The sequence below is a fragment of the Manduca sexta genome, chromosome 28 (genome assembly GCF_014839805.1).
Source record: "Manduca sexta isolate Smith_Timp_Sample1 chromosome 28, JHU_Msex_v1.0, whole genome shotgun sequence".
In the NCBI taxonomy this organism is placed as follows: domain Eukaryota; kingdom Metazoa; phylum Arthropoda; class Insecta; order Lepidoptera; family Sphingidae; genus Manduca; species Manduca sexta.
This window is the reverse complement of record NC_051142.1, coordinates 1,051,335-1,079,141: the sequence shown is the minus strand read 5'-3', so window position 1 is coordinate 1,079,141 and position 27,807 is coordinate 1,051,335. Positions and strand designations below refer to the sequence as shown.

The 27,807-nt window shown below is 33.6% G+C and overlaps 1 protein-coding gene across 1 annotated transcript; it reads right to left on the bottom strand.

The window, feature by feature from the left end:
* Positions 1–17,340: 17,340 nt before the first annotated feature.
* Positions 17,341–21,069, bottom strand: LOC115453980 (chymotrypsin-2-like). Its single transcript, XM_037444937.1, has 5 exons — positions 20,959–21,069; positions 20,612–20,792; positions 19,559–19,805; positions 19,125–19,271; positions 17,341–18,142 (listed from the first exon to the last, which is right to left on the bottom strand). The coding sequence occupies exons 1-5, from the start codon at positions 21,008–21,010 to the stop codon at positions 17,996–17,998; spliced, it is 774 nt and encodes a 257-aa protein (XP_037300834.1). The 5' UTR covers positions 21,011–21,069; the 3' UTR covers positions 17,341–17,995.
* Between the last annotated feature and the right edge of the window lie 6,738 nt (positions 21,070–27,807).

The following is a 27,807-nucleotide window of genomic DNA, read 5'->3' as shown; positions in this document are numbered from 1 at the left end:
TTTTTAGTACATATAATTATTTACATTATATTAAATTTTTATGAAAATTATTGTTTTATTTCTACACTTTTAGTTCATATCTTAAATGATTTATTCTGATATATTAGTATTTTATAGTCTTTGTAAACCCTTAATCAAAATTAAATTATCCATCCCTGCCATATTTCTCCAAGGCTTGCTTCCAGAACTCCAAATGGAGTAAAAATATGATATTTTAAATTCAATAGAGACCTAATTTTTCGAAGTGAAAGTCTGTGGTGGTCACGCCTTTCTTCCAAAGAGGGATTGACTGAAAAGATAGTATGATACCTCATGGATCGATAATTAAAAATATTATGTATGGAATTGGATAGAGTTATAATTATTCTCGGATGAAACAAATAGAATGTTCAAAACTTCTAATACAGAAAGCGGCATAAACAGTAGGTATGCATTTATTTTCAAGAAAATACTCCTAGGTACCTAACACATTTCATAATTGATACGACCTGAAAAAAATTAATTATGTTAGTGTATTTGTTTTATGACCGTAGCCAAAATTAAGGGAATCAGTCCATTTTATCATACGCTTTGACTAAGGCTTACAGTTCAAGCGGTAATTCTACTATTTAGCGTAAGATAATCGGATGCAAAGCCGTACTAATTGATCAAAAATATAGCACCTACTATATTTATATATTTTTCATTATCAAACCCCGCAGGTATCACCGTGGGAAACCTGCGAATGAGATACTGGAAACCCTCGGCTTAGCGACTGCAGAGACCTGGAGGAAAGTTGGTAGGGGATATCTGGGGAAGGAAATGGAACCTTCTTAGGAGGTGCGGAGGGGAGGCCAGGAAATCTTCGCGTGTCCTCATAGGTCTCAATGTGTAGTTGCATCCATGAGGTATACACACTGGACTGTGCCTAGGGCCGCGGCAAATGCCTCTCCATAAATGGGTGTGACATGCCGCCTAATATATTGTCAACCAAACCACGCGATAAATGCATTCATATCGATTTCAAGACGGAATACTTTTACAAGGGTTCTACAAAAGGAGAAGTTCTGAAGGATTAAATTTTATTCAAGGTCCATGGCAAGGGTCTTGTGTAACTTCGAGGGTCTCAGGTACTCGTTATTGTGTCGGAAGCGGTTGTAAGGACCCTTCACGGATGCGAGCGGTGCGACGTCTAAAAGGCCGGGTCGGGTGTTTTGTTGCGGTACGCATACCATTATAGTTAAAAATTTGAATGGAGAAAATATTTGAAATATGAGTTTTAGAATGCGCAATTTGTGGAACGAAAGGTTCTACTAACAATGTACAGCTTAATGCGGAAAAATATTTTATGTTCGAGTTGTTTTCTTATCGTAAACACAGATTTTTAAAAATAGAGTTAAACCTTATTGGGCATAGACAAAATTACCTACACAACAATGGCAATGGGTGAAATTTTCCAAAAGAGAACCCGACACAACATATAAAATATGTAGGCTCTAATATGCATGAATGTAGTCCGCAAATGGTTCTAATAATTAGATTTTTACATAATTAAGAAAGGGAAGCCGGCAGGAATCGGGTTATCCGGACCCTTCGCCATTACTGTACAATAGACAATATAATTATTATTTTTAAATATTTGTAAATTTACGTATAAACTTGTTCTAATATGATAACTGAAAAAATACACAATTCTAAATCAAAAGAGATTCTAACGCATTTGCTACAGTCCAGGCAGAATAATGTAATTATACAAAGGAAAACGATCGGTTAGAGTCAAATAATAAATAGCACTCATAAATCCGTTTAGAATTACTGCAGAGTTATATCTCTATGAACATTTGTATAATGTTTTTTTAATATAGATGCTTAAAGTTTAAAACATGACAAAGATTGTTCCCAATAAGTTCCGTACAATGTAACGTTTTGCTATCATTACTATAAAATTTTTGTTCGGCAACAACTCTGGCAACTTTGTTTCCTAGTAACAGTGCCACTCCGCAACAAATTGACAGCGTCTGCGCGATGACTAAAAAGACGTCTGCAGAGGCTTAAACTTGTGCATATTAATGTCTGGAGTTTATAATATTAACATACTACCAGGTCGCAAAGGTTGTGTATACGCCATAACTCTTAATAACTTAAAGCTTCATAAAGCCATGATATATGTATCCCAGTTCTCTGGTGGCTTGGAGAAATATTAGTTTTAGTATGTGCGAACATTGCTATGGGAATTGTTGAGGTTTATTTATCTTGTATATTTTATGTAGGTATTTTGGTCTACTACGGAATGTATTATTGGTTATGTTTGCTAAGCAATTTGTATACAAATTTACGTGTTTTTAACTTTTGTATAATTAATTATATCTTTAGTAGTAATTGTAAAGTTAAAGTTTATATTTAAAGTTATTTATGACATTCAGAATTTACATACACCGTCATTTACATAATATTTCTCATGTAAACTTAATGCTAAAAGCTGAAAAACATAAAATAACGTTACATTTCCCATGATAATCATGTCTAATGATATAGGAACTATGACGTCACTCCTTCATTTACATCGGGAGGTTTACGTCGGACAATCACCTTAAGGATAACGATATGCCTGTATTCATCGGTGACACAAGTTACCTTTGTTTTAAAAAAATACAAATTAATTAGCATTTTAATACAAATTAATTATTACCATAAATTGTTGCTTTCATCGTCTAGAATGGTATGGTAGAGCTTGGGTTCGATTTCTAGGTGGGGCAAATGTGCGCAGAGGGACTTAAGTCCTACAATGAAAAATCTGTCGCAGAAACTAAGTCGAGCTCTACAATATGGGTGAAAATGTATGTTGAGAGGATCCTGCGAGATAGTGAGATAGGGTTCGTAGGAAGACTGAGTCATAATTTGCGTTTATCTGTGACTTGCTTTGTCATAGTCATGATTAGTATTTAGTATCCATATTAAGGTTTTTCGAACCGCAACACCAGTGCTTACACTCTTACAAAACGCGTGGCTATAAGTACCTAAACAACTAGATATATTATTATTACCTGGTATACTTTATAAACTGAGTAGTTTTCATTTTCCAAAAACAATACTTGTATATAAAACAATATCCTATTAATTATATTTACAAGTCTATGATGGATAAATTCCAAAGTAATTAATTCGACAAATTTGACCCTTGCAAAAGCAGCTTAATTAAGATGAAAATAGTTTCTCTTTCATTTACCAGGACCAAGAAATTGAGAATCTGTAAATAACTATTTGTTTGAATCAGCGATACGTAATTTGGAATTGTTGATTAAATAGATATTTTATGAGTTATAATAGAAAGTTTCCTCAGGGAAACTTAATCTTTACTATGATTGGTGATCACCCACGCCGCTAAAGAATTGAGGGCGTATTACCAACCTTTGAAAAGATGTAATTAGGTCTGAGAAGAGGAAGATTTCTTGAGTATATCCGATCTTACCAACCAGCACTATATGACAATACTCTACCTACTGGCACTACCGTAGTAGAATCTACAATTCAGACACTGAACACTGTATATAAAAAAATGAATAAGTTGTTTAAAAAGTTGTGTTAAAATGTCGTAATGAAGCGCTTTTCAAATAAAAATGGAACTACCGCGCTACCATTTCATAAAGCTCATTCATACAGTAGACTGTTCACAGCGTGACTTCGCTTAGGTAACACTTTTTGTAGGAAAGAATAGATGTTCACATTATTTTTCATAAATCTTTAAATTGAGTTAAAATACTTTCTTTAGTTAAATATTTCTGTATAGCGTTTGAACCAAGCTTGTATTGAATAATTTTGTTATCTTTTATACCTAAGATTTAAAAAAGTCTTGCAATATTTTCCTGTTTTGGCAACTCATAATAAATACACAACAGTGGCGAAGGGTGTCATTTTCTGAAAGAGAAACCGTCTAAGCCTATAAGTACTAATAATATGTATAACTGCGGTCTACAGATCGTTCTAATGATAATTATATTTTATATAAATCACGAAAGGGTAGCCGGCAGGAATCTGTTTATATCGACACTTCACCGCTGTTATATAAAATATTTAAATGGAAAATGGCAATTCTAATTTTCATTTGTTTTTACCAGCTAATGGTTATTAAAATTTTATAATAAACAGGGTGAATACCTTGCGCAAAAGTATTTCAGCTTCATATTTAATCATAATAACTACACTACATTATTTTAGATATAAGAAAAAAGCTAGACGGTATATACTCAACGTATACCTCAATTTTATCGGTGTTTTGCATTTTTCGAGGATGAAAATACTCTATATGCTAATACAGAAGCTATCTATCCGACCAAACTTCGCTCAAATCCGTGCAATTACGACCGAGCAATCTTTTTAACAGGCGACGCCTTTTGGAGCTCTGTGTGTGTTTATGTATGCTGCTTGCCAACGAGAAAGTTGACAGTGTGCGTAAGAAAAAAACTTAGATTTAGTTTTGTAAAGTATGATACGACGTTTTAAGATTGATTAAATAAATATGTCTTTAGTAAAGGTAGAAATATATACTTTGACGAATTATATGTCATATCAGACTTGCAAGGTTTTTAATTTCCTTTAATATTGGTAAAGGAACCATTGAAGGCAGACTTAATTTTAAAATCTACATTAAATCGTTTCATGAATAAATACAAAGGATAATCCATAATTCAATTGCAAAATATCACTGCGTGTTAATTTATAATAAAATAATTAACAAAATGGTATGTTCTTGCATTGAAACACAAAAATATATTGAAAATGTGGACGGTCAGCCTTGTTAAGAACCAGACTATCTTCGGCCTTCTTATCTTACCATTGCAGGATAAATTAACGTAATTAAAAATCCGCGTCATTGCAAATTGGGACAGTCATAAACAATTTACGGTTCAAGACAGCCTACATAACTCACCAGTGCCGCATTCGTACTAGTTTCATTCCGACATCCGGCACACAAATCATACCCGTGGATGCAATGGGCAATATAGCACAATACAACGTGCGGAAGGCTCGCCCTTGAATGGGTATCGACCAGGCAGCGCCATTGACCCACTTTGGGCCATATTGTCGCGACTTCGAATGCGCTGCGGGCGGTCATCACGGTCTCTTTGATTTGTAGCTTTGTTTTTATTTTTGTTGTGTAATAGATTTGGCGATGTGGCATGAATCTGTGTTTACCTCCTAGCTAACTTTCGGCCACGGCGGCCAATTTAATGGTGATCAGCCAGGTACGCAGGAGATATTATAGTGCACAAGTGTGTGCGCAATACACGGGTGCTGTCGTTTCCTTCACTCTCATAGTCCGTTGAGACGGCAATCCGCGGAGAGGCCAATGTATTTTTATTCATTGATTTTCCTATTTTTATTATTTTTATGTACATTTGTCTTAATGTTATTTTTACAGCTGAAGAGTTCGTTTAAACATGCTAATCTCAAGAACTACTAAACCGACTATGTTTTTTTTTTCGATAATAGGAATCTACATTACTCCTGAGTGAGAATCATCTAGCGTTTCGGTTTGCCAGCTATGTTCATACTAATTGGCATGGAGTTACACATAAAATTTTGTGACCACGGTGGGAGGATGAAACAAAAGAATAAAAAAAAAATGGGTTGAATTAATTTATTAAGAATTTTCATCATCAAGTATATGCTTTTTTAATACTTTAAACCATCCATCCATTACTATCATGTAACAATTTTAATGTAAAGGAAACCGACTAAAATTTCGTAGCAGTTTTCTACGACGTTCGTAGCACGTAGCGTTGAATGTTGCGTAGGTTGGTATCGATGCTACGTAACACTGTATCAGTGTATAACAATGGCGAAGGGTGAAGGGTCCATACGGTGCCGGCTTGCTTTTCTTAATTTGGATTTACGAAAGGATTGGATCGATTTGTAGATCGCATTCATGCATAATAATACCTAAATGCATGTCGTGTCGGATTCCCTTACGAAAAATTTCACCCTTCACAACTGCTATAATTCTACGTATTATGTAGTGTTCAAATAATTCTGGAAATTGTGCTTCAAATTGCATTTTTTCTGACTTATCATTTTAAAACGGCAAAAAATACTAAATTAATGTCTTTAATAAATAATAATTAAATAAATCCACAGCAATTTCTTAAAGCTTTTCGTGTTATTTCGTAATTCTCCCTTATTTAAATTAGCTTTTGCACTTTATGAATATATATCATAGGATTGTAGAGTCAGAAGTAAGAGAATACTATTTTGCGAAACTTTTAAGGCAACTAGATGAGGATTAAGGATAATTAACTTTGAATCAAGAATTACACTACCTATTTATCTTATGAAACACTAATTATATATATTTTTCATTTAAACAAAAACCACATACATTTAAACCGTCTGTTTAATGCAATCCACATATATTTTTATAACAAAAACAATTTTCGCGGAAAAAGCGGACATTTCAACGAACGTTATTGGTGTTTACTCGCTATATTGTTCACTATTTTGAATTTTGATTCTGAGTAGGAGTGTGTATTACTGTATTGAATAGGTATGTAAACTCTAACAACAATCTCATCCTTGCATTGTTCTATAATTACCAAAGCTTCCATTACGCAAATTTGCAGGCGTTTAGAGTTCACAGTCATTTAGTATTTTCGTACTTGTTTTATTTTCGGCAACAAACAGTTATGTAATAAAACTCTGAATGAGAATAACAGTATATAAATATAACAATTGTACAACCAGCACCATTATCCACTGAGTAAAAATTAATTATAATCTTCTATACTTATAATAAATCTGTAGAGAGGTCAATTCTGTACATGAAATATATTTACAAAATAACTATCAAGGGGTGATTAGGGATCGATACTGATGCCAAAAATGCAATTAGTAAAATTTTTGTCTGTCTGTCTGTCTGTCTGTCTGTCTGTATAACCGTTATAGAAACAAAAATTACTCGACGGATTTTAACGAAACTTGGTACAATTATTTGTCATACTCCTGTGCTGGTTATAGTATACTTTTCATCACGCTACAATTAATAGGAGCAGAGCAGTGAAGGGAAATGTTGGGAAAACGGGAGAAGTTACTCCATTTTTAAGCTTCCGTCGCGTGTGCAACCTTAATGGTTAAAGCTACACAGAAATCATGTATGACGGAAATGTTCTCCTTAAAATTATGTAAAAAATATCCCACGACAGCATATGTCTATCTTTTATGATTGACTCACAGTAACACGTGTAACTCCCGATAACTTAGCAGTTCGAAGCTTTCTTATTATATTTGTCTACTCTTACGTTTATAACACTCTCAGTCATCCCTAATTAAAAAAAGTTAACATTATTAAATTAAATATTCCATAAAAAAGAATCATAGAAATCGGTATAGAAACACCAAAGTTATACATGATATGCTAATAATAAGCCATCACGCGTGAATACTGAATCCCATCATCAGACCCTGACCGGACAATCGGACCACCTGCATACCACCATACATTAAAAAAAACATCCCGACAAATTGAGCACCTCCTCCATTTTTGAAGGCCGAAATCCACGCGGGCGAAGCTGCGAGCGGAAGCTAGTTATTAATATATTATTAATTTCTAATATTATAACGGTACGCGACTGAAATTCATGCTTGAATGGGTTGACATTTCTCACAGGATGAGTCGGAGCCTATCAGTAGTAGCGGCCTTAAACGACGCGAGGCCCCGGGCGAAAGCAAAAAGAAACAGACGCGAGGCCCCGGGCACAGTAAAAAAACGTTCTATTGCTTTAACAGTTTCGTCGGTAAGAACGTAAAAAAAGGTACTGCGAGGCACCGCGCGAGGCCTCTGTAAGCGCGAGGCCCCGGGCGGTTGCCCTGTTCGCCACCCCTGCCTATCAGTATATCGGGTACAAATTCCATACTCCGGGGATGTTACCGAGCAGAAATCCCAATATCACTTTTTTTCGAACTATCCGATCCGAATCCGGGACCGGTTTCGCGCCGCGCACGCTATACAACTAAGCTATCGAGTTACTATTATACTCAAAATAAAATAATAAAATTAGATTATACCGAAATAGTAAACAAAGCGATTATGGGAAAGACCACGTATCCAATGTTCATTGTTCATATAAGTATTGATAGTTGAATGCAAATTAGTTTACAATTTCATACTATCTAGATTAAGTAGTCTAGACTATAGAAAATGAAGGAAAACCAGTTAGGAAATGGAAAATATTAGGTACTCTTTAATTTTGTAGTGCAAATGATAGTGACGAAGAATGACTTTTAAGTAAATAATAATTGCATGAGGGAACCATTTTCTGGTGGCAGGATATATTTCATATCCGCCCGGATTGCGACCACTGTACAATGTACATAAGGTATTAAAACCCGCCATAGTGGCCCACGTAAGTTTGTCGCGTTCCGGGATCAGCCTGTGTATATCCGATTCTAACAGACATAATTGTGTCGACTGTCGAGGAACAAGCATCTCTCGTCAGTCGACATTCTATTGGTCCCCACAGCACTTACCGTCAGGTGCAGAGGGGTTAGGATGTCCATATAAAAAAAGCCAAAGGTTTAGTGTAAGATATGCATAGTAATTATTATGAATGTATATTAAATAGTATTTTATAAGTTGGTTATGAAATCTTGGGTTCTGTATTACTGTGTGACCGTAAGCATCACACACAGAGAGCTGGCAAATCAACTTAAATATTCTATGGCGACAGCACTCATTACACTGTATGACGTCACTCGGAACTTAGAAATAGTGTAGTACAATGTATTGGAAATCAGGTGAATATATGTGTTCCACAGTAGATTTAGTGGTAAGATTTTTCAAAATGTAAATAACACAAAATTACAAGACTAATGATTTCTTATGTTTACGCAAATGATAAACATTAAAATAAATTAATTTTACGGATTCACCCGAAATAAAAAAAAAAACGCGAAAATAATACGTAATTTTATTTCAACGTAAAACAAATTTTCTTTTAATTCCGGTTTATGTTTACAAATATACACAATTGAGTGGTTCTTGTCTGTCTGATGGTTGAAGTACGCTTTGTAATGTCTAACAAGTTTATTTTAGTTGTTCTCGGAATTATTTGAAGAGAGCTTTGTCTATAGTTATCGGAACCGCGGTTACGTTTGCGGATTTGTTAATTTATTTGTGGGTTTGGCGAAGCTGTGTTCCAAGTTGTTCTGCTTGTTTTAATTGAATACTTAGATTTAGATACCGAATATATAAAAATAATCAATATTCTATATACTATACTAAATTACAAAAATAATGATGTATTCTTTGGGTTGAATAATATTTTGTCTTGTTGCTATTATCTTAGCGACTATAATGTTATATTTTGAATCGAGAATATAGTGTAGTTTTAAAAATTACGATACACGACGATAATTATAATAATTGTTACCTATTAACTATAGGCATTACTTACCGGTCATCGTTAGTAAGCAAATTATATATATAATGTTGGACTATAATATTGGAGGTATGCTTCAATTACAATTACATAATCCGTATCAAGTATGTTAAATAAAATAAAAAAAAACAATATTGTATTTTTTTATCTATACCCACGTTACACATATAATATGTACATAAACATGCACTATGAGCGTATTTTTATTTATTACAAAGTATAAATGTTTTTGTAGTAATCAAAGACGATCATTTGTTCCGCATTTCTCTGTCGTACAGTTGAGTGACGTCATTGTATACTATGCTATAGTGAAATAACATTTTATGCCAAAAGTACGCTTTTCTATGTTTCTGTTTCAAGGTTTTTTTTTATTGCAAATGGATGTTTCGAATACCATGTTAAAAAAGGAGTCATCCATTAGTGTATGCGTGGTTTCAAAAAGGTATTGCGTTTTCTGGTTGGATTCTTGAGTTGGATAATTGTGATTATAAAGATTTTATGTATAAAAGATGTTTTTGAAATGATTGAATATTATTGCAGATTAAAATAAATCAAATATCTTAACGATAAGTCAGTCGCTAGGATATGTATTTCCTTTACATAACGTTAGCGTTAACGATTGTAGATAGACATATTGATTAGGCCCCAGATTAATTGTTGACGCTTCACACCAATATATAAAATAACCTTGTTTACGCCGAGAAAATAGTTCACGTTGCTCCGCGTACCTAATTAGGCTCTCTAGCTTGTTAGTGTTATTTCTCTTAGTTTTCCAAGTTTGTATAAGGTTTCGGGGCCACCTGACTGTGATCTGGAACTTTCTGTTTACAAAGGCTAATAATTATGATCACTTCGGAACTTTGCTACTTCTATTGGAAAACTACGTGAGTTTCTCGACTCGAGGATTAACAGTATGGGAGTACAGTATGATAGTTTATGACAATAGTGATCGTTATGGAATTAAAGTATTAGGCAATTTAAATAATAATATTGAAATGGAAGATAAATTTTGTGTTGGAGGAAGGAAAGAAGATATCTTGGTGAAGGAAATGTTCAAATGATTATGAGTATATTGAAAAATCAAAATTTATAAATCGTCCTGAAACAAAACTTAAATAGGATGGAGATAAACAATGTTTTATTTCGCTTCCTCTAACAATATTTTTTGTTAATGTATATGCAAATTACTCACACGTTACGACAATCTACGTTTCAGAACAAATATTATTTCAAGCAAGAAAACATAGAACATTTAGTGCTCATAACACAATAGATAAAACTATTATATAAAGCAGATTACGTTGTATTATTTTAGCTTGTTTATAATATAATATTGTGATCGAGAGGCCTCCGCGACGCGATATCCTCTCAGCACTTGTCTGTGAAGAAGACCCAATTAATAGGTTGAAACTGGTCGACGATTCCAACTAAGAATACGTGAGTAAAATTGGTTTGTTACCTAATAATTAAATTTGTCTCGCGTAAGTTTTAATAATATTATTGTTTATATTCGGCTATAGAAATAAAATCTTATTCTCAGTCTTCAATCGAATCCAATTTATTTTGTTTGACTGTATCGTTTATACGACAATTCTCCCAATGTGAAGTCTGAAAACCAGAAGCACACATACTATATGTATGTAAAAAAAGTCTTTGGCCGGGTGAATATGAAAACGAAGATTTTCTCCTGTCCTACTGCGCGTTTCTTTTCTCGGGTGACATTGCAATATGACGTCGTTATAATAAAGTGGGTTGTTTGCTTTCATGTGCCACGGCCCACGTTATAGTGGGACACTATTAGTTATGAAGGAAATGTTCAGGTTAATTCTTTCACTGGGAACGTACCTTTGCGTCGAGTTATAAGAAGTTAAATTACTTTCAGTACTTGGGAATATTAAAAAGTAGTAAGAAGCCGTAGAGTACTGCTTAAAATACTGTTATTTGACAATATTTATATTAAGTACCCATCTTGTAGCTTAAAAATTACAAAGTAAGATAGATGTCTTTAGTTCAAACTTACATTAACAAAGGAAATATTAAAGGTGCCACGCAGACGTTAGGCTTAACTTTAGCAACTATGAGTTGAAACTGAAGTGACTATTACTTATTAGTAATGCATTGTTCAGCAACAAGGTCTACGCGAATCACAAACATATATAAATTATTAAGCTTGTGCGGCATCACAGTTCATAATAGAAAAGAGAAACAAAAATATTTCTAATATAAAAAAGGCAAACGATATATCACCAACTAGGTATTGCTCGCGACTTCGCCCGTATTCCTTGAAAAAGCCTTTTCCGCTACAAAAGTCCCTAAATTGCAATAGCACTCTATTTAAAAAAAAAATTAAGTATTTCCCACACAAAAAAAATTACCGGGATAAAAAGAAGCCTACGTGTTAATCTAGGATGTAGTCCTTATATGTATCACTTAATATTTTCGTTTATATCAATAAAAGACTTCACTTATATTTCTTAAATTCGTACTTAATATTTATGATGGTAAAAACGAGAGATCTAAAATTAAAAGGAACATCCTTATACTTCTAAATTACAAGTAAACAAATTCAAGAACAACACTAATTGCTTTGAAGGTAAAGAAGGTAACAATATGCTGAAACTTTGTAACTTTTTATAAGCAAATCCTTTGTAAGGCGAAATCGGCTCAGCAAAATATTGCCTTGCGAGGAGCAATGGAAAGTATTAAAACTTAAGAGCGGTTTAACTGTACATTGAGTTGTAAGTTGCCTTTTGTGTACTGAAAGGATTTATGAGGTTCGCTTTTAAGCTTGCTATGGTTGTATTGCTCCTTGATACTTAAGGATATAGCTATCTATAGCTATCTATAAGTAGCACATACCTATGTATGTGCTAGTAAATGATTGCCTTGGTGGCAATGACGAAGCAAAGATGTATTGTGTACGTGTTACTCCACCGCCGTAAGGTCCCGGGTTCGTACCCGGGTCGGGGAAAGTGATGTTAAGTTTTGCAGCGGTGTGTCAGCCCGGATATGATGTTAAAGTAGTAACCTATCATGTCATTAGTCGGAATAGGCATGGCGAAAAGTGGGTATCCTCTTTGCACTTGAGCCTACTTCTTTGGGTATAAAGATCATGAAAGATGTAATTAGTTGTTGGTCCACAATCCACAAGTGTAGTGGCGGCTGTGTAAGCGGTAATGAACTGTGATTGATCCTTAGGCTTGGCAATTATTAAATTGTGTCAATTTTATACTAAAACTAGAGATAAAATGTCGTTATAAACAATTGAGGACTTACCTTACTATATGTTCATGGTAGGACATTTATATCCGCTGAGATAGTGACCACCGTATCGAGGTGTAAACCAGTCATAGTGGCCCACAAGTGTGAATCGTTCCGGGATCAACCTGTGTATTACCGATCTCAAACAGGCCGGCAAAATTGTGGCGACTGGCGAGGTGTAATCATATCTCATCAGGTGCAGTGGAGTCACTTGATTAGTTGAATGATCCTATTAGTTAAAATAATCAGAAGAGAAGCAAATAGAAATCTCTAGTGTGTAATGTAGACATGGTCACATATTTAACTAATAGCTTTTGCATGCGACTCAAAAATATTTTCCAGGATAGAGATTTTCCCGCGATAAAAAGGAGCTAAAAGCAGTCAGGAGTAATATAACAATAATATCAGCCCTGTATTTATATTCTGTCCCACCGTTGGGCACGGGCCACCTCTACTACTGAGAGGGATTAGGCCTTAGTCCACCACGCTGGCCTAGTGCGGATTAGTAGACTTCACACACCCTCGAAATTCCTATAGAGACCTTATCAGGTATACAGGTTTCCTTACGATGTTTTTCTTCACCGTTAAAGCAAGCTATAATTCATAAAGTATTCAGGAGTACCGAAGCTTCGTATTTTAAATCGGTTTAGTAGATCCTGAGATAAGCGCGTTTAAACAAACAAACTCCTGTATATAATAGTATAGATATAATTTTCGCTAAGTAGACCCACACAGAAGTCTTGAGGTAACATAACACGAGTCCTCGCGGGAGTTGTAACATTATAGAACTTACGAAAACAAACAAAGTCGCTTTCCAAGATCTATACTAAGGGTTCCTGTGGACCTCTCCCTCTCAACATAAGTTGTTACTTAAACTAAATCAACTCCCTTGACGTTTGAGTTCGAAAGAAAAATATACTTATAATTTTGACACTTTTGCCTTATTGAGGTGCTACTTCTACTTATAGCTTCGCCCCCGTGGGGTGTCCCTGAAATAAATATCCAAAAGAAAATGTATTTTGTTAATAAATAAAAAATTACATGTATAATATGGTTTTAAATTACATGCGAAAATCATGTTGATCTGTCACTCCCTGTGCGTAAAGCAACAGTTCCGCATTTTTCAATATTAGTAGTAGATAGCAGTGGTAAGAAAAACTGCTTTCTAATAATTTAATCAAAGAAGTGGTTAAAACATTAATATACTACTTTAAAATAATAAAGAATTATCGCTAAACGACAATAATAGTTCTTCAAACCACGATATAAATATGGACAAAAAAGCAAACTTTTACAACAGACAAATGAAAAACGTAACAATGCAATAACAAAAGAATGAAAGGATCAAAAGAAAACTAGAAAAGCATCCACTTCGAAGTGCTGAAGAGCATTTGCATTTAGCGCAGAGAGCTGTGTTCTTTACGGGAACCTTTCTTAGATTGTTTGAGACAATTTGCTTGGTAATGACCGCTTTAGGAGGATATCTCTAGAGACTCTATTCAAAATGCATGCATATTATTTTATTTAGCTATTCTAGTAGACATAACACTAAAATAACAGTAATTTATTATTATATCCTACGTCCACTATGAATCTATGACCTTTGGAGGGTAGGTATTACGCAGTTCAAAGTCTAATCTTAGACTCTTTTAATCCAATTACTGGTTCTAGTTGAAGGTTGCTTTGCCTAATAGGAAGATTCTTACATCGTTAAGGACGCCATTATTGGCCCTTATTTTGAAACGTGTACCTACCTACCTACCTACTTCCTTTGGAATATTTGTACGACTTACTTATTTTGTGGATATTTCATTGTAAAATCGAGACAGTGTAGTTTACTTATGTTGAACTTTTTATTTTAATACTTTGCAAAATATTCTTTTTATAGTTTCTGGACAGAGGTGGAACGTATAAGTTATACTATAAGTATTTTAGTTTCAGTAAAGCGTTTCTCAAAGAAGGCATTCGAAACCACTATTGTTCCCGGATTAAGCCCGATTTGCGAGCATTCGTTTGACGATAAAACACCCTTTACCTTTCAAAACGAATCGGAATAGGTAAACTTAATGTAGGTTTGTTAAATAAAGTACCGGCGTTTAGTCGCTGGATTTTTAACGCGAAAATACACACGATTTTGTGCGCCTTTCCTCTAAAAATATTTTTTCATTAATACGTTTTTTTTTCTGGTAAGTTATCATTTTATTTTAATCTTTAGGTTTATTACAAAACAAATGTACCTATATCCAATTTCATTTTTCTATAAGTAGTAGTGACACAAATACATAAAGTATAAATACCTTATGTATTTGTTTCAAATTATTGGGATTACTTACATGAAATTTTCGCTTAGCCCCCAACCCACACTACATAAAAATTTGAGATCTCTCTCCAAATTGAAACCTGTCAATTCCCTTGGAAATTGCTAAATATTCCACCACAATTTCTTTGCGTTTCGGAAAAGATCCAAAAAAAAATCCAATTTTTTAAAGAAGTTCCTTTATTTCCCAACGTGGACTATACTTTCTATATCGTTACTGACAGTTACATAAGTAATACAAGTTGCTAACTAATTCTATTCAGCAATCCGAATATCCCAGGCTTTGATTCCGACAACGAAGCAAACTGTCTGGAACTAAGTGTCCAGGGCCATCACAACTTTATTGGCAACTGTATTCAATGTCGTAACTAGGTGCCGTAGTGTTCAGGAGGCCTAGAAATTTCTATATAGTTTCTTTTACTGATATTTGGTTTTACTTATAAAAAATTCGCAAAGCTATTCTTAAAACACAAAGTTTACTCGATCAGCTGTAAATCAACCCGCCATCTTGCCTATTAATTAGGTTTAAACTAGGAACCGGTGATGTTTTTGACAGCTATTTAAGCAATTCTTAATCAACTTTTACGCTAAAATAAGTTTAAAGTAAGAGTGATTGTGTGAGGAAAGTATGTAACATTGGAAAATTCGAATAAATCTCTAAATTCTTATCAGAGGGGACGTGTTCGTATAACCCTATTTCTGTCGACTTTCCTTTGCGTAAAATTTTATTATTATAAGAACGATTTGCGGGGCGCATTTGCGCACATTAGTACCTATATGTCAGGTTTCCTTTCGAAAAATTTCACCTTCCGCCACAAATTGTTATCTCGAAAGAAATAAAGTTTGTCTTTAATGTGTTTAAGTTAGTGAATTTATTTTAAATTTCGCGAGTGCAGTTGTAAATCTTAATTTCAAAATAAAATATTGTAAATTATATTTCTGCTTTGTTCTTTGTAGTTTCACGCAGATGTTTGCGTTTATGCCTGTTATAACTTGTTAGCTATAATAGAAAGCAATTAGTAAATTACATTTTAATCCATAATGAGCATTTAACAATTTAACTTATGAATTAATATACCCTGACAGTATACAAGGTCTAAGGTTTATTAATTGGATTATCGTTTACTGATGACGTCAAAAATGATATTGGCTGACTTATCACGAAATTACGTTGTAATGTTTGGTTTTAAAGCAAATAATAAAAAGATTATTGTGAAATAATCTGTTAATGATTTCTGTTTATATGACATAGGCACAAGATACATGAAACGATTAATTCATTTCGAAGAAAATTCGTCATTTCACTTCTGATGAAATTATAATGGTAAGTTAGGTGAGATGGTGTTATTTTTAATTTTATTGTGACTTCTTCTTGTTTACAGGTTATTGGTGACCTTTTGGGGCTAGATTCGGTCTGTGAAAATACTGATCTATTATTATGGCACTAAGAGCTAATTTTCAAGAATTCATTAAAAATTACCCATCAAATAAATTTTAACGCGTCAGAATGTTGTTTTTTCGTGATTTAATTCACGTCTCCGTCGTTATTATTCAAACAACCGTGACTAAAGAGTGTGTAAGTGCGTGAAGTGTTCATTTATCAAAAAAATCGTGATGCCGGTATAGTGGTCCCCATTCCTTAGGGATTTTATAAATTCCAATATTTATATCCCTGTAAGATATATTTTAAATTCAAAACGATCTAGAAATAATAGAAAGTCGTTTTGAAAAGTCGAAGGAACAAATCGTTACATTTTACTGTTTATGTTTTCGACGAGGGCTGTGATTTATTTTTCCAACCACGAAACATTGTTATCTCGTGTTTATTTTGAAAATACAAAGTGTATTTTGTACCAAGAAATATCTGATACAGAAAAGCTTTGTTATATTTTATTACTAGCTTTTGCCCACGGGTTCGCCCGCGTGATAAAGATTTTCCGGGCTAAAGATTCTTTTATAAAAGTCATGCTATATATTTTCCGGGATAGAAATTTTTCAATGTTCTTTGCAGGGCCTTAAACTATCTCGATACCAAATTTTATTTAAGTCCGTTGGGTAGTTTTGAGTTTAACGCGTGCAACAGGCAGACAGATGCAGCAGGGACTGTTTTATAATATATTTTTTAGAACTTTTTAAGAGAAGCAATTCCGTCATATATATTTGTTTCGTAACTTTTGCCGTTTACACAGAGCATGCAACGGAAGCTCTCAAAAGAAAAATAAAGTCCCCGTTGTTGCAACATTTTTTATTGATGCTCCGCTCCCATTGGTCATAGCGTGATGATATAGCGTGAAGATTTTTTCAATTCGCACCGGAAGTTCCTGAGATTAGCGCGTTCAAACAAACAAACTCTTCAATTTTATATAATAGTATATATTATAATGTGTTTTACAATATCCTTTAATGTACAGAATTAGATGATGTATAAAATATGTACAACATATATGATACAAGTTAAGTGTAACTTTTACATATCTACCTTGAAATATAATATACGTAATATTTCCTTTTTTTCAGCGTGTAATCATTGATTATAATCGAAGTAGTGTTCTGCGTCTGAATAATATCCGCCCTGTGTTTTATACTATCCCAAAGATTCGCACGGGCCTCCACTACTACTGAGATGGTTTAGGCCTTATTCTACCACCATGCTCTAGTACGGATTGTCAATTTCTCAGGTGTTTTCCTCACAATGTTCACTGTTAAAGTAAGCGATAATTCACAAATAATACATAAATAACTTTAAAAAGTCAGAAGTGTTGCCTTAAGGTTTAAACCTACGGACATTCGTCTCGGTAGTCCGTTTGACGCCCAATTAGACTATCGCCACTATATTTAAATTTTGATCAATAATCTTTATATTTAAGAAATAAAATGGTTTTGACATATAGTTAGACTTAAATTAATGTTTATTTCATGTCTCAGCTATAAACAGTGATATCACATACATTAAAATACAATTGAAATATATTAGTAATCATTAATCTACTTTACAAATACCGTTAACCTAATTATTATCCATCTTATCCTGGATCCAGCTCTTGAAGTAGTACACCCTGGAGTAGACGTCGGGATACCCTCGCGCACACGGCATGCCCCAGGATACCACACCGACTAACCTGTCGTTTTCCACTAGAGGTCCGCCGGAGTCACCCTAAAATGCAAAAAAATTATGCAAATAGCATTAGCTTTATTTCGAACAAAGATCCAATGATTTTTACAAACATTTACATATATATTATTAGTAAAATATATATCATCCTCGTAGAATTGGAATATTAATAATAAAATAATAATATTAGCCTTGTATTATATACTGTCCCAGTGCTGGGCACCAGCCTCCTCTACTACTGAGAAGGATAAAGCCTTAATCCACCATGCTATCGCCGCAATTGTAGTATTAGAAGGATTTAATACGTTGGTTTTGGAATTAAGCTATACTGCCTATTGTACTTATTTTGGTATAATATTAAAAAGAAAAATATCTCTGTTTCCTGCTTTTTAGTATGATTAGTGTTTCAATTTAATATTTATTACCTATCAATGATTCACAATAGATTATAATGGAATATGAAATCCAATCAAAGCTATGTACTGTCTATAGATGGATCTTCGTAAACCCCTATTGAAATTGATAATAGCTGACGTCTTTGCGCTAATTGAAAACATTATATGACGAATGGAACTGTGATCCCAATAATGCGCCATCTAAGAGATGTATTATAGAATACTGTGGGAGTGTGTTCTATATGCTAGAAATAACTAGATGGTGACTGTGGCTTCGTATCTTTGTGTATAAAGATTATGAATAAAACAATAAGACTTGATTTCTTTGCGGTAGTTTTGGACGATGCGTGCATATGGATAGCTTTAGGTATTGTTTATTTTATAACAGCCAGTATTCGAGAATGTTCTACTTTATCCACGAGTTATTTTGTACACTTTCTAACACATAATATAGTAGCGCAAAATTTTTATTTTCAACTAACGCCATGCTATACAAATATAAGCCGTCAGCTAACACTTATGCAATTGCATTGCATTATTTAAAATTATCATTTTTATATACATATTTTTTCACAAAATATACCACTTTTACTGTGATCATCATTATCTGAATTCAAAATAATACTTACATGGCAAGCGCCTTCTCCAGCCTTTGTAAGCGTACAGATCTCCGAGGGGAACACCGGGTTGATCGTGCTATACGCTGCCTGGCATTCTTCCACGCTCAGCGCCGTTAGGTTGATTATCTGTAGCTGCGTTGGGTATATACCTGGATACTGGAAAATATACTTTGTTAAGATTGGAGCTGATGGTAAATTATCAATATTTAGTATAGAGTCGTGGTATTTTACATAACTTTTTTAATCAAAATTCTAAACGGACTACAGTTAAACTATTATACCGTCTACACGCTTCAAAGTTCAGTTTTATATCTGATATTAAAGATCAATTTCATAGTTTGTACACTTTTGATACTTGAAATTATTTTAGTTAATCTTAGTAATGCTTTAACTGCTTAAGACGATCGTGTCACTTTTCTCTTGCGGTTTACTAGTTTACTTACAGAAAGTCTGCCCCATCCACTTAGCACGACATCAGCACCGGCATATGTATCCTCATCAGGCAGTTGAATTGGCTGAACTCTGTCTTTGAACTCGATGTCGCTGGTGACTTTGATAACGCTGACGTCATTGCTGATCTGAACGCTGTCGTAGCCTTCATGAATGATGATGATTTCGACGGAGTACCGGTCTCCGCCGACGAGGAGGTTGTTGGTGCCAACCACGACTTTGATCGAGCTCTTAGATTGTCTGGTAGGCAGGTAATAATTACAGAGGTCAGAGAAAATAAGTATCTAGAAGTTCTAAGATTATATAGAGCGGACATTGGGAATATTGTCATACAAAAATTTTGCGCTTATGTGATGGTTACTCAAACTACCGTGAAATAGCAAAACATCAATGTAAAACAGTTCATATTTTTTCTATAATATGATTTGAACGTTTTTAATGCGAATACTAGCATATTTTTTTCAAATATATTATTTTTGTATTAATATCTAAGGACGCTGTGACATCGTGTTATACGGATATTTCAAATAAAACAGCGACTTATTACCAATTGTTAATAACTATTGGAGCAAAAATTTGGTCCTGATGGCCAAACTAACTATATATATAGTTTAATGTCTTTGGTATCAACAGTATTTGTGATTAAATTATTTGTAATTTCATTTATAAGTAGATAGAATATTAGTTTCAAAAATACATTGTAACGAAGGCATATGAATAATACATAGGTTGCAACTAACTTAGGCATAATTTAACTAATGCTAAAACTAGAAATACCTTAGTGTTTGTTCAAATTTCCATATTGCAATTAGCATACCTAGACAGTAATTATGCTGTCAAACATAATATTATACTAAGTATTGTTCGCGGTCTAAATGTGCGCAAAATTTCATCCAAATTCTTTCACCTATTTCTGAGTTTACTACTAACAAACATTCAAACATTTTCACAAACTTTCCCATTTATAGTACTAGTAAGATTTTATTTAGAAATCAACGAAATCAAGACGTTCAACACAATTATATTCAACATTAATATCTACATACCCAACAGTACAGTGTGCAGCGGTCAACACCCATCGATTGTTTAGGACGGAGCCTCCACAAAAATGAGAATTTAATACATTGCGTAGGGAAGCTTGGTACGGGACCCGACCATCAGGCGCTGTAGAACCGCCCACAATGCGAGGCCCTGGACCCTGTTCATCCAACTGTGGTAAGATGAATGCTGGAAAATAGTTTATTGTTTAGCTTTTTTTTTATAATGTCGAACCAAAGGTTTTATTATTTTAAATCTTTATGGAATAAGTGCGGATCGGGTGCATTTTTTCAAAGCGAAATGACTGTCTATTGAAGCTTCCCAAAAATTACAAAAATTCGTTGTTTATATTTACCTCTGTTTTCTAGAGCTAAAATACAAACCAAGAAGACAGCGTGTCTGAACATTGTTAAAGTAAACAAGTAAACGTAAAATCGCAACCACTTCTACAATTTGGTAGCGAACGATATCCTTTTATAGTTATTTCAATATTATCTAACTGCTTGACATCAAGTGAGATATAACACTCTCCAGTGGAATGAACTCGAGAGGAAAGACCTTCGTGTCGCTTTAAAGTTTCGTTCACATCGCACCTACGGAACCGGGAATCTGTGTATATTTACATATAAACGATCTTTATGTATGCCACATAGCTTATCTCGAATGCCCTTTAGTTTTATAATGATAGGAACCTTTTCAGTAGATACGCGCGTGATTGTGAAATATTTTTGATGAGATTTGATTTATATAAGTTCGTATTTGTGTTAATTTAATATTTTGCAGAAGATCAAATTTAAAATCATGATAATCTTATTTTTAACTTCCCTGAATAGTTTAAATGTAAATTGATCCTTAGTTTTTAGTAGCGATGAAGATCAGTTCAACGTCTAGAGAATTAATTTTCAGAAGTGATAAACTGACATTACACAAGACAATAAAATACGCTATTTTCTTTGCCTTTCATAAAACTCGAGATAGTTTATGAAGAATAAAATATGGCTCCGCTTTACGACAAACAGCAGGGAGCGGCACTAACTTTGAATAAAACTGATTTTATACTGAAGTGGATCGAATGGTATTATTATGTTCTGTTGAATACTGAATGTGAAGAAGGGCTGAATTTGCGAACATGTCGATGTTGAGATGCACTGGTTGATGTCGTAAAACGATTTCTAGCTTGTACCCAGACAGTAAAAGAGTTGACGACCGACAAAGAGCCAAAACTTTTATAATAAAAGACGAATCAAACTTCGGCTGATTACAAATTTTCATGTACAATAAAGAAGTTTATTTTATTAATGTTAAGATTATATTGTTCACACGTGAAGTGAATGAACCTAAATAAGTCTATCTTGTTCCGCATTTAGTGATACTATGACCGATAACACATTTATAAGATGGTTGGTACGGCTTGGAAAATAATCCAGGAATTTCTTTGAATATGGAATCACAATGAAAAAATTATGAAATAAAGATGCTAACAGTTTCTATAAGCATAAAAATGTTAATAGACTAAATAACTGTCAAAATTCTAGGTAGAAGTCATTTTCAGCACTAATGCTTTAATAAAAAAAAATGCCTATCCCATATGCACTTAATCTATTGGGAGTAAATATTTCAATATATGCGAAAGTTTCAATTTCATTAAAACTTTCCGAGTTCTTTCGATTAGATACTCGTAAGTGCGCGTGGATAAGTTATAGCACTTTATCAGCATTGAGTTAAACTCAAAATTGCATATTACGCTTTATCCAGAATTAAATGGAACTAGTACAAGGCTGTATGCATAAACCTTGGTTTGAGTTTAATCTTATCTAAGTAATTATTATGACAGGCGGCTGAAGCGACCTTAAATAATCATTTATTAATATTAGTTTTTATTAACTTATTTAGATACAGCTTTATTAAGAGTTGTGCCTGTAGAGCAGTATCTCACCCCTTTGTCGGATATAAAATACAATCCAATATCAATTATTTACGACAAACAATGGTCAAGTGTTTTAGCTAAACTACCTATGCCATTTTATTACTTAGAATGTGTTTAACTTGAACTCTATCACAAATCAATAGAGTTGATGTTAGCGTAACAGATAAAATTTACGAGGCAAACCGCAGCAAGTGACTCTTGAAATGTGTGCTAATATAATATTGAACTTTGTCTTTCATAATTAAACGCACAATCAATAAATAAATAACTCATGGTGGTGTGATGTTTATTTACTATTGTTAATATTAAGACTACATAGTTGTTATTTATACTTTTTAATTAGTTTTTTTACTTTAAAGTTTTTTGAGATTTTTAAAGGCATTTTGCCAATTTTACTTTTTGTTTGTTGCTGTCGTGAGTTGTTATTTTTTTAAAGTATGTTGGTAATCCTCATTATAATGGTACTGTTATTATATTCTTAATACTTTTAAATACTTATTTATTAATAGAGTCAGTATTAGTTATTTTATTACCTTTTTCTATTACCTGTAATTTTAACACCTAAGTCAACATGTAATAATAATAATAACATGGACTCGGCAATACAAATAATAAAGGAATCGTTGAACTGAAAAGTCAAATATACGAATTGAATTGTAGGGAATGCCCACTTAACGTAATCATGCTCAATGACTGTCATAATAAATACTCGTAGGTAGATAAGCAAATTGCTTGTAGTACTGAGATATTAAACGACTCACGTGCTACAGATTTACTTAAGACCCTTCCTTTAGCGAATGATCTTGAGAATTCGTTCTATATATTTACGGTGCACATATTTTATGGGTGGGAACGTGCAAAGATTTACGAGTAAATGCTTTAAAAATAAAATTTAAGTCTTATTGAAAATTTTAGTCGACTAATATTTTTCTTATTAAATTGTCTATCTAATGGTATTGGTTGCAAATTATTGTCTACTTCAGGAGGAGATGCATGGAATCAGTATTTGTTTTCGGATCCGCAAGCAAATGCTACTCTTCTATAAAGTTGGTTCGTATTTGAAATAGGATTTCTTTTTGATAATGATTAGAAATAGTAAGTCCAATTTTGATTAAGTTAGATAAGTTTTGCAATTCGTAGCTTGTGTCTGATTACTGCAATAGCTAATAAGATCTGCAAGGTACAAGGTACTTTAAACAAAGTTTTAAAGAATTTCGTATTACATGCGAGTACCTTACTTAAGTACATATTGATTTTATTCGCGTATAAACAACTTTCCAGGCGTCCCTTGTCAGATATAACAAAATGAAATCATTAATATACCTATATAACATGCATGTGTTGATCATACTTTCCTGAATAAATTATTCGCAGAAATGAAATACCAACCGTCACAGAACCAGCCGCCGCAAATGTTCAATAAAGATTTTCAACATCCATAAAATTTTTAATCAGGTCGCCAAAATGTACGTTGAGATTTATGGAAATGCAAGAAATTATTCATCATGAAACATACTAGCCATCATTGCGTATGGCGTATTTAATCTTTGCTCATAATAAAATTCGCGTACCTATCTAAAAATGCGCGTTGTTTCATAAAAAGCGCCTTTTATTCCCAAAAATCAATAACTAATCAGTATTCAAATAAATAGTAATATAACTGTATCAATAGCGATTGCGAGAAACTGTCGAAGCGTAAAAGTAAATGAAAGAAAGCATTTCAGCGTTAAGATCAGATCTTCCGAATGGCTGGCCAGCGCGACGGCGATCGTTTGTAATTATATCTATGTCATGGTTTTCAATAAGAAAAAAAAAATTGTCCAATAGACAGACTGTTTGGATTTGCGTTTGAAATTCAAAGTACCGATGTGGATATGTTTGGCAATAATTATAATTTAAATTAAGGCTGGCAAACTAAAATATTGGTAATTAATACCACACATGATTATGATACCAGAACTACGGATGCGATGCTGCGACCTAGCAGGTTAAATGGCGCCCAACGCGTGATTCCAATAAGCAGTATAATTTATTATTACGCTCATTTCTATCGTTTATGTAGCTTTTTTCATCTTCATTAAGGTCCAAAATTCCCGTACGACACTATGCAGAGTTTAGGGCTCTTGGTAACAACATATTTTCAATGCGCTATTTTTAGTTTCGGATGCCTCGGAGGGTTTGAATTTTCCACGGACGCAGCCTTTTCAAGTGGTCGGTTACGGTCCGGAGTTATTGGAGTTTAAAAGGTTACAAAGTGAGACAATAGGGCGGTATAGCGAGTGATTCAGCTTGTTTTAATGCCTTCTTAATAGCCTCCAGCGTCCTTGATGCGTAGATTTTGGACAAAACGGTTTTGGAATATTTCGTCTATATCATATATCTTTGTTAGCTTTAAGTCATGTGAGTATTCACAAAAAAATTACCTAATTTAATAAATAAATTGACCTGAAATGTACTGCTACTTTTTCTCAACACCCTAAATAATCAGTGAACCCTGTAAGCTTTCTAAGGTTCTATAAGGGGTTTGTACGCGGATACGCTCACTTGCGAGGCTTATACGGAAAAAGAATCCATTCGGAACTCTATCAAGATGAAAATATGAGAACATAACCTAAACTTACATTGTATTTTTAATAATTGATTTTAGTCTTTTGATTTTTTAGTGTTTTCAGGCAACGGTGGCTATTTTCGGCAGCACAAAAAAATCGAATAAAATTATAGGATCACTTTCAAATTCAATGCCAAAAACCTTAAAAAAACATTCAAAAATTTTATAACGTCTTTTTGACTGATTAATCGAATTGGCGCTATACGGTGAAGCTGGTGTGTTAATAAACACGTTAAAATAATATTTGCATAGGACCGGGCTCCATTAGCCGGCACACGAATGGCGGCGATACGCCACTGTCAATATTTCCCGCCTTTTTGCTTCAAAGTATAGGTGTGTGTAAAATTTTGCTCTTTTTACAAAATAATTATTTAGTTTTAATTACAAGTTTTTTTTTCGTTTCTCAGTTATTGATATGTTTAGCTAATTATTTGATTTAAAACAGTTATCTTTCTATCTGTGCCAAGCCACTCAGTAGAGGCAGGTATGTTCCTATTTAAAGGATATTTTAGCTCATGTAATCGCTGGGCAATATTCAAGAGTTTACATCTAATGTCTCAGGATTGCGAGCGACCTAATATTAGCAGCGAATAGCCACGCAGTATTTAGCGTGTAATATATTGAAAAAGATTGATGTAAATAGCAAACATATTTGCTTTGGTAAAAATATAATCACGTGCTTCTCATCAACTACAGTCAAGAACAACCTACTAAAAACAAAACTTCACGTCAATAAAAGAATTATTTATAAGAAAAAATCTTTTCTATAACAAAACGGCTAGCTTCAATTTACACATATAGTTTGAATTCTTGTATAATATTTCTAGACAGACATACTGCTTACCACGCGATTAACTTGCTTTTCTAGTCATTCATCATTAGTCTTTGGAAGTCCACTGTTGAAGCTAGGCATTCCCTAAATATATCTAGACCAAACAGTGAGCTCGCATCCAGCGTATTCTTGCCACCATTACGAGGCCATTCAGTAAATTAAGAAAGAAATTTAACAACGTATCAACAATACTCATATCTAGAAATAGCTGTGAGTATATTGAAAGGCCGTACAGGCCAGACACAAGTAAACGTTCATAAAGATATCGCGCAATACAGCTGAGTGCGAAGTGGTGTTCCGCCCTCGAGAAATAACGTGTAAACAAACATGGAGCCCGGCGGGGCGTCTGAGTTGCTGGCCAGGGACAGATTCTGCAGTGATGGGATTCATTATTTAAAACTAGTTGTTGCTGTCGATTCTGCTTGGGTACACTCCGTTAACGGGTTGAAAGGCCTACAGCACTTATGGATAATGTATATAGCTATTAGTGAAAAAAAAAATATGTTTTCTAACAGCGAAAAACTTCAGTTTTAAGTAATTAGAATGTATTGTAAAAACACGACGGTGTTTTAATACTATGCAGCTACAAGGATTTTTTAGTAAGTTGAACGCAAGAGATAGGCATGGGCAACCATAATGATATACAAGTGTATATTCCTATTCAAAATATTAAGAAAACGTTTGTTAGTAAATAAGTTGCTTTAATATTAAAGTAGGATTCTTTGAAAATTTCCAATAATTACTAACACTCAAGAAGAGGTTTTGAGAGTGTATTACTTATGCATAGCTTATGCAACAATGAGTTGCTGTCAAAGTTAGACGTTTAGATACGAAGATATTCAAATTTAACGACGTTCGTTGAGTTGAATAACAAACTTTGTCACGCAGGCGAAGTCGCTGGGAAAAGCTATAAATAATTATAATCAGTATGTAGCCATTGCCATTTGTCTCACGGCTCGGAACCAACGAATTTTAATTGTGTATTTCACTAGATGTTAAAGTTTATAACAACTCTAGCCTTTCCTTTCCTCTCATATGAAAAATCTGTCTTAGATTCAACGTCACCCTATGTACTATTCCCGAATGAAATGCTGCTCATTTATAATACAGGACTTGATTGATCGTGAGTCAATTTCATCCAAGTTTATTAAGCGTTTTATCGTGTATATTTATAACGTTTCTATAAGAGAACTTGTACCATCGGCTTACTAACAACTACATTTTTGCTATTTCCAATATCATTATTTAGCTGTAAGTTTTTCATGCACATTTAATATAAAACTTTTGATAAGAAGCAATTGAGATTCCCGACATTGTAATTTGTGTCCGATATAGCAAGATTCGGCCCCTAATCACATCATCGGTACGGATGAGAGAACGCATCACAAAATTTGTATATTAGTTGCACGGCTCTGCCAAACCGTTCCAATAAAGGCGTGCCGTTCTGTTTAATAAAACATTTTTGCACGATTGTTAGAAATACAAACGTTGATTAAATTTTCTTCATTATTAACAATACAGGAAAAGTTACTTCATTCTTATTCATTAACAATACAGGAAAAGTTACTTGTGTTGTAACAATGCGCTGTGTACAAAAGAAATGATAAATATCACCAGTTTCTCTTAAGCGTTTGTTAACTAATCTCGTTTTAGAAAACAGTATAATTATTTTAACTAGTTTTCCTTACTGTATTATTATCAAATTAAATAAAACTTCTACATTTTTTCTTCTACAATTTCAGAAAGGAGTATTCGTAAAGTAGATTTTATTTCACCTTTAAATGTATCCTTTTGAAGATTTTCAAAGAATTAAAAAGATAAAACTATTGCATACCTA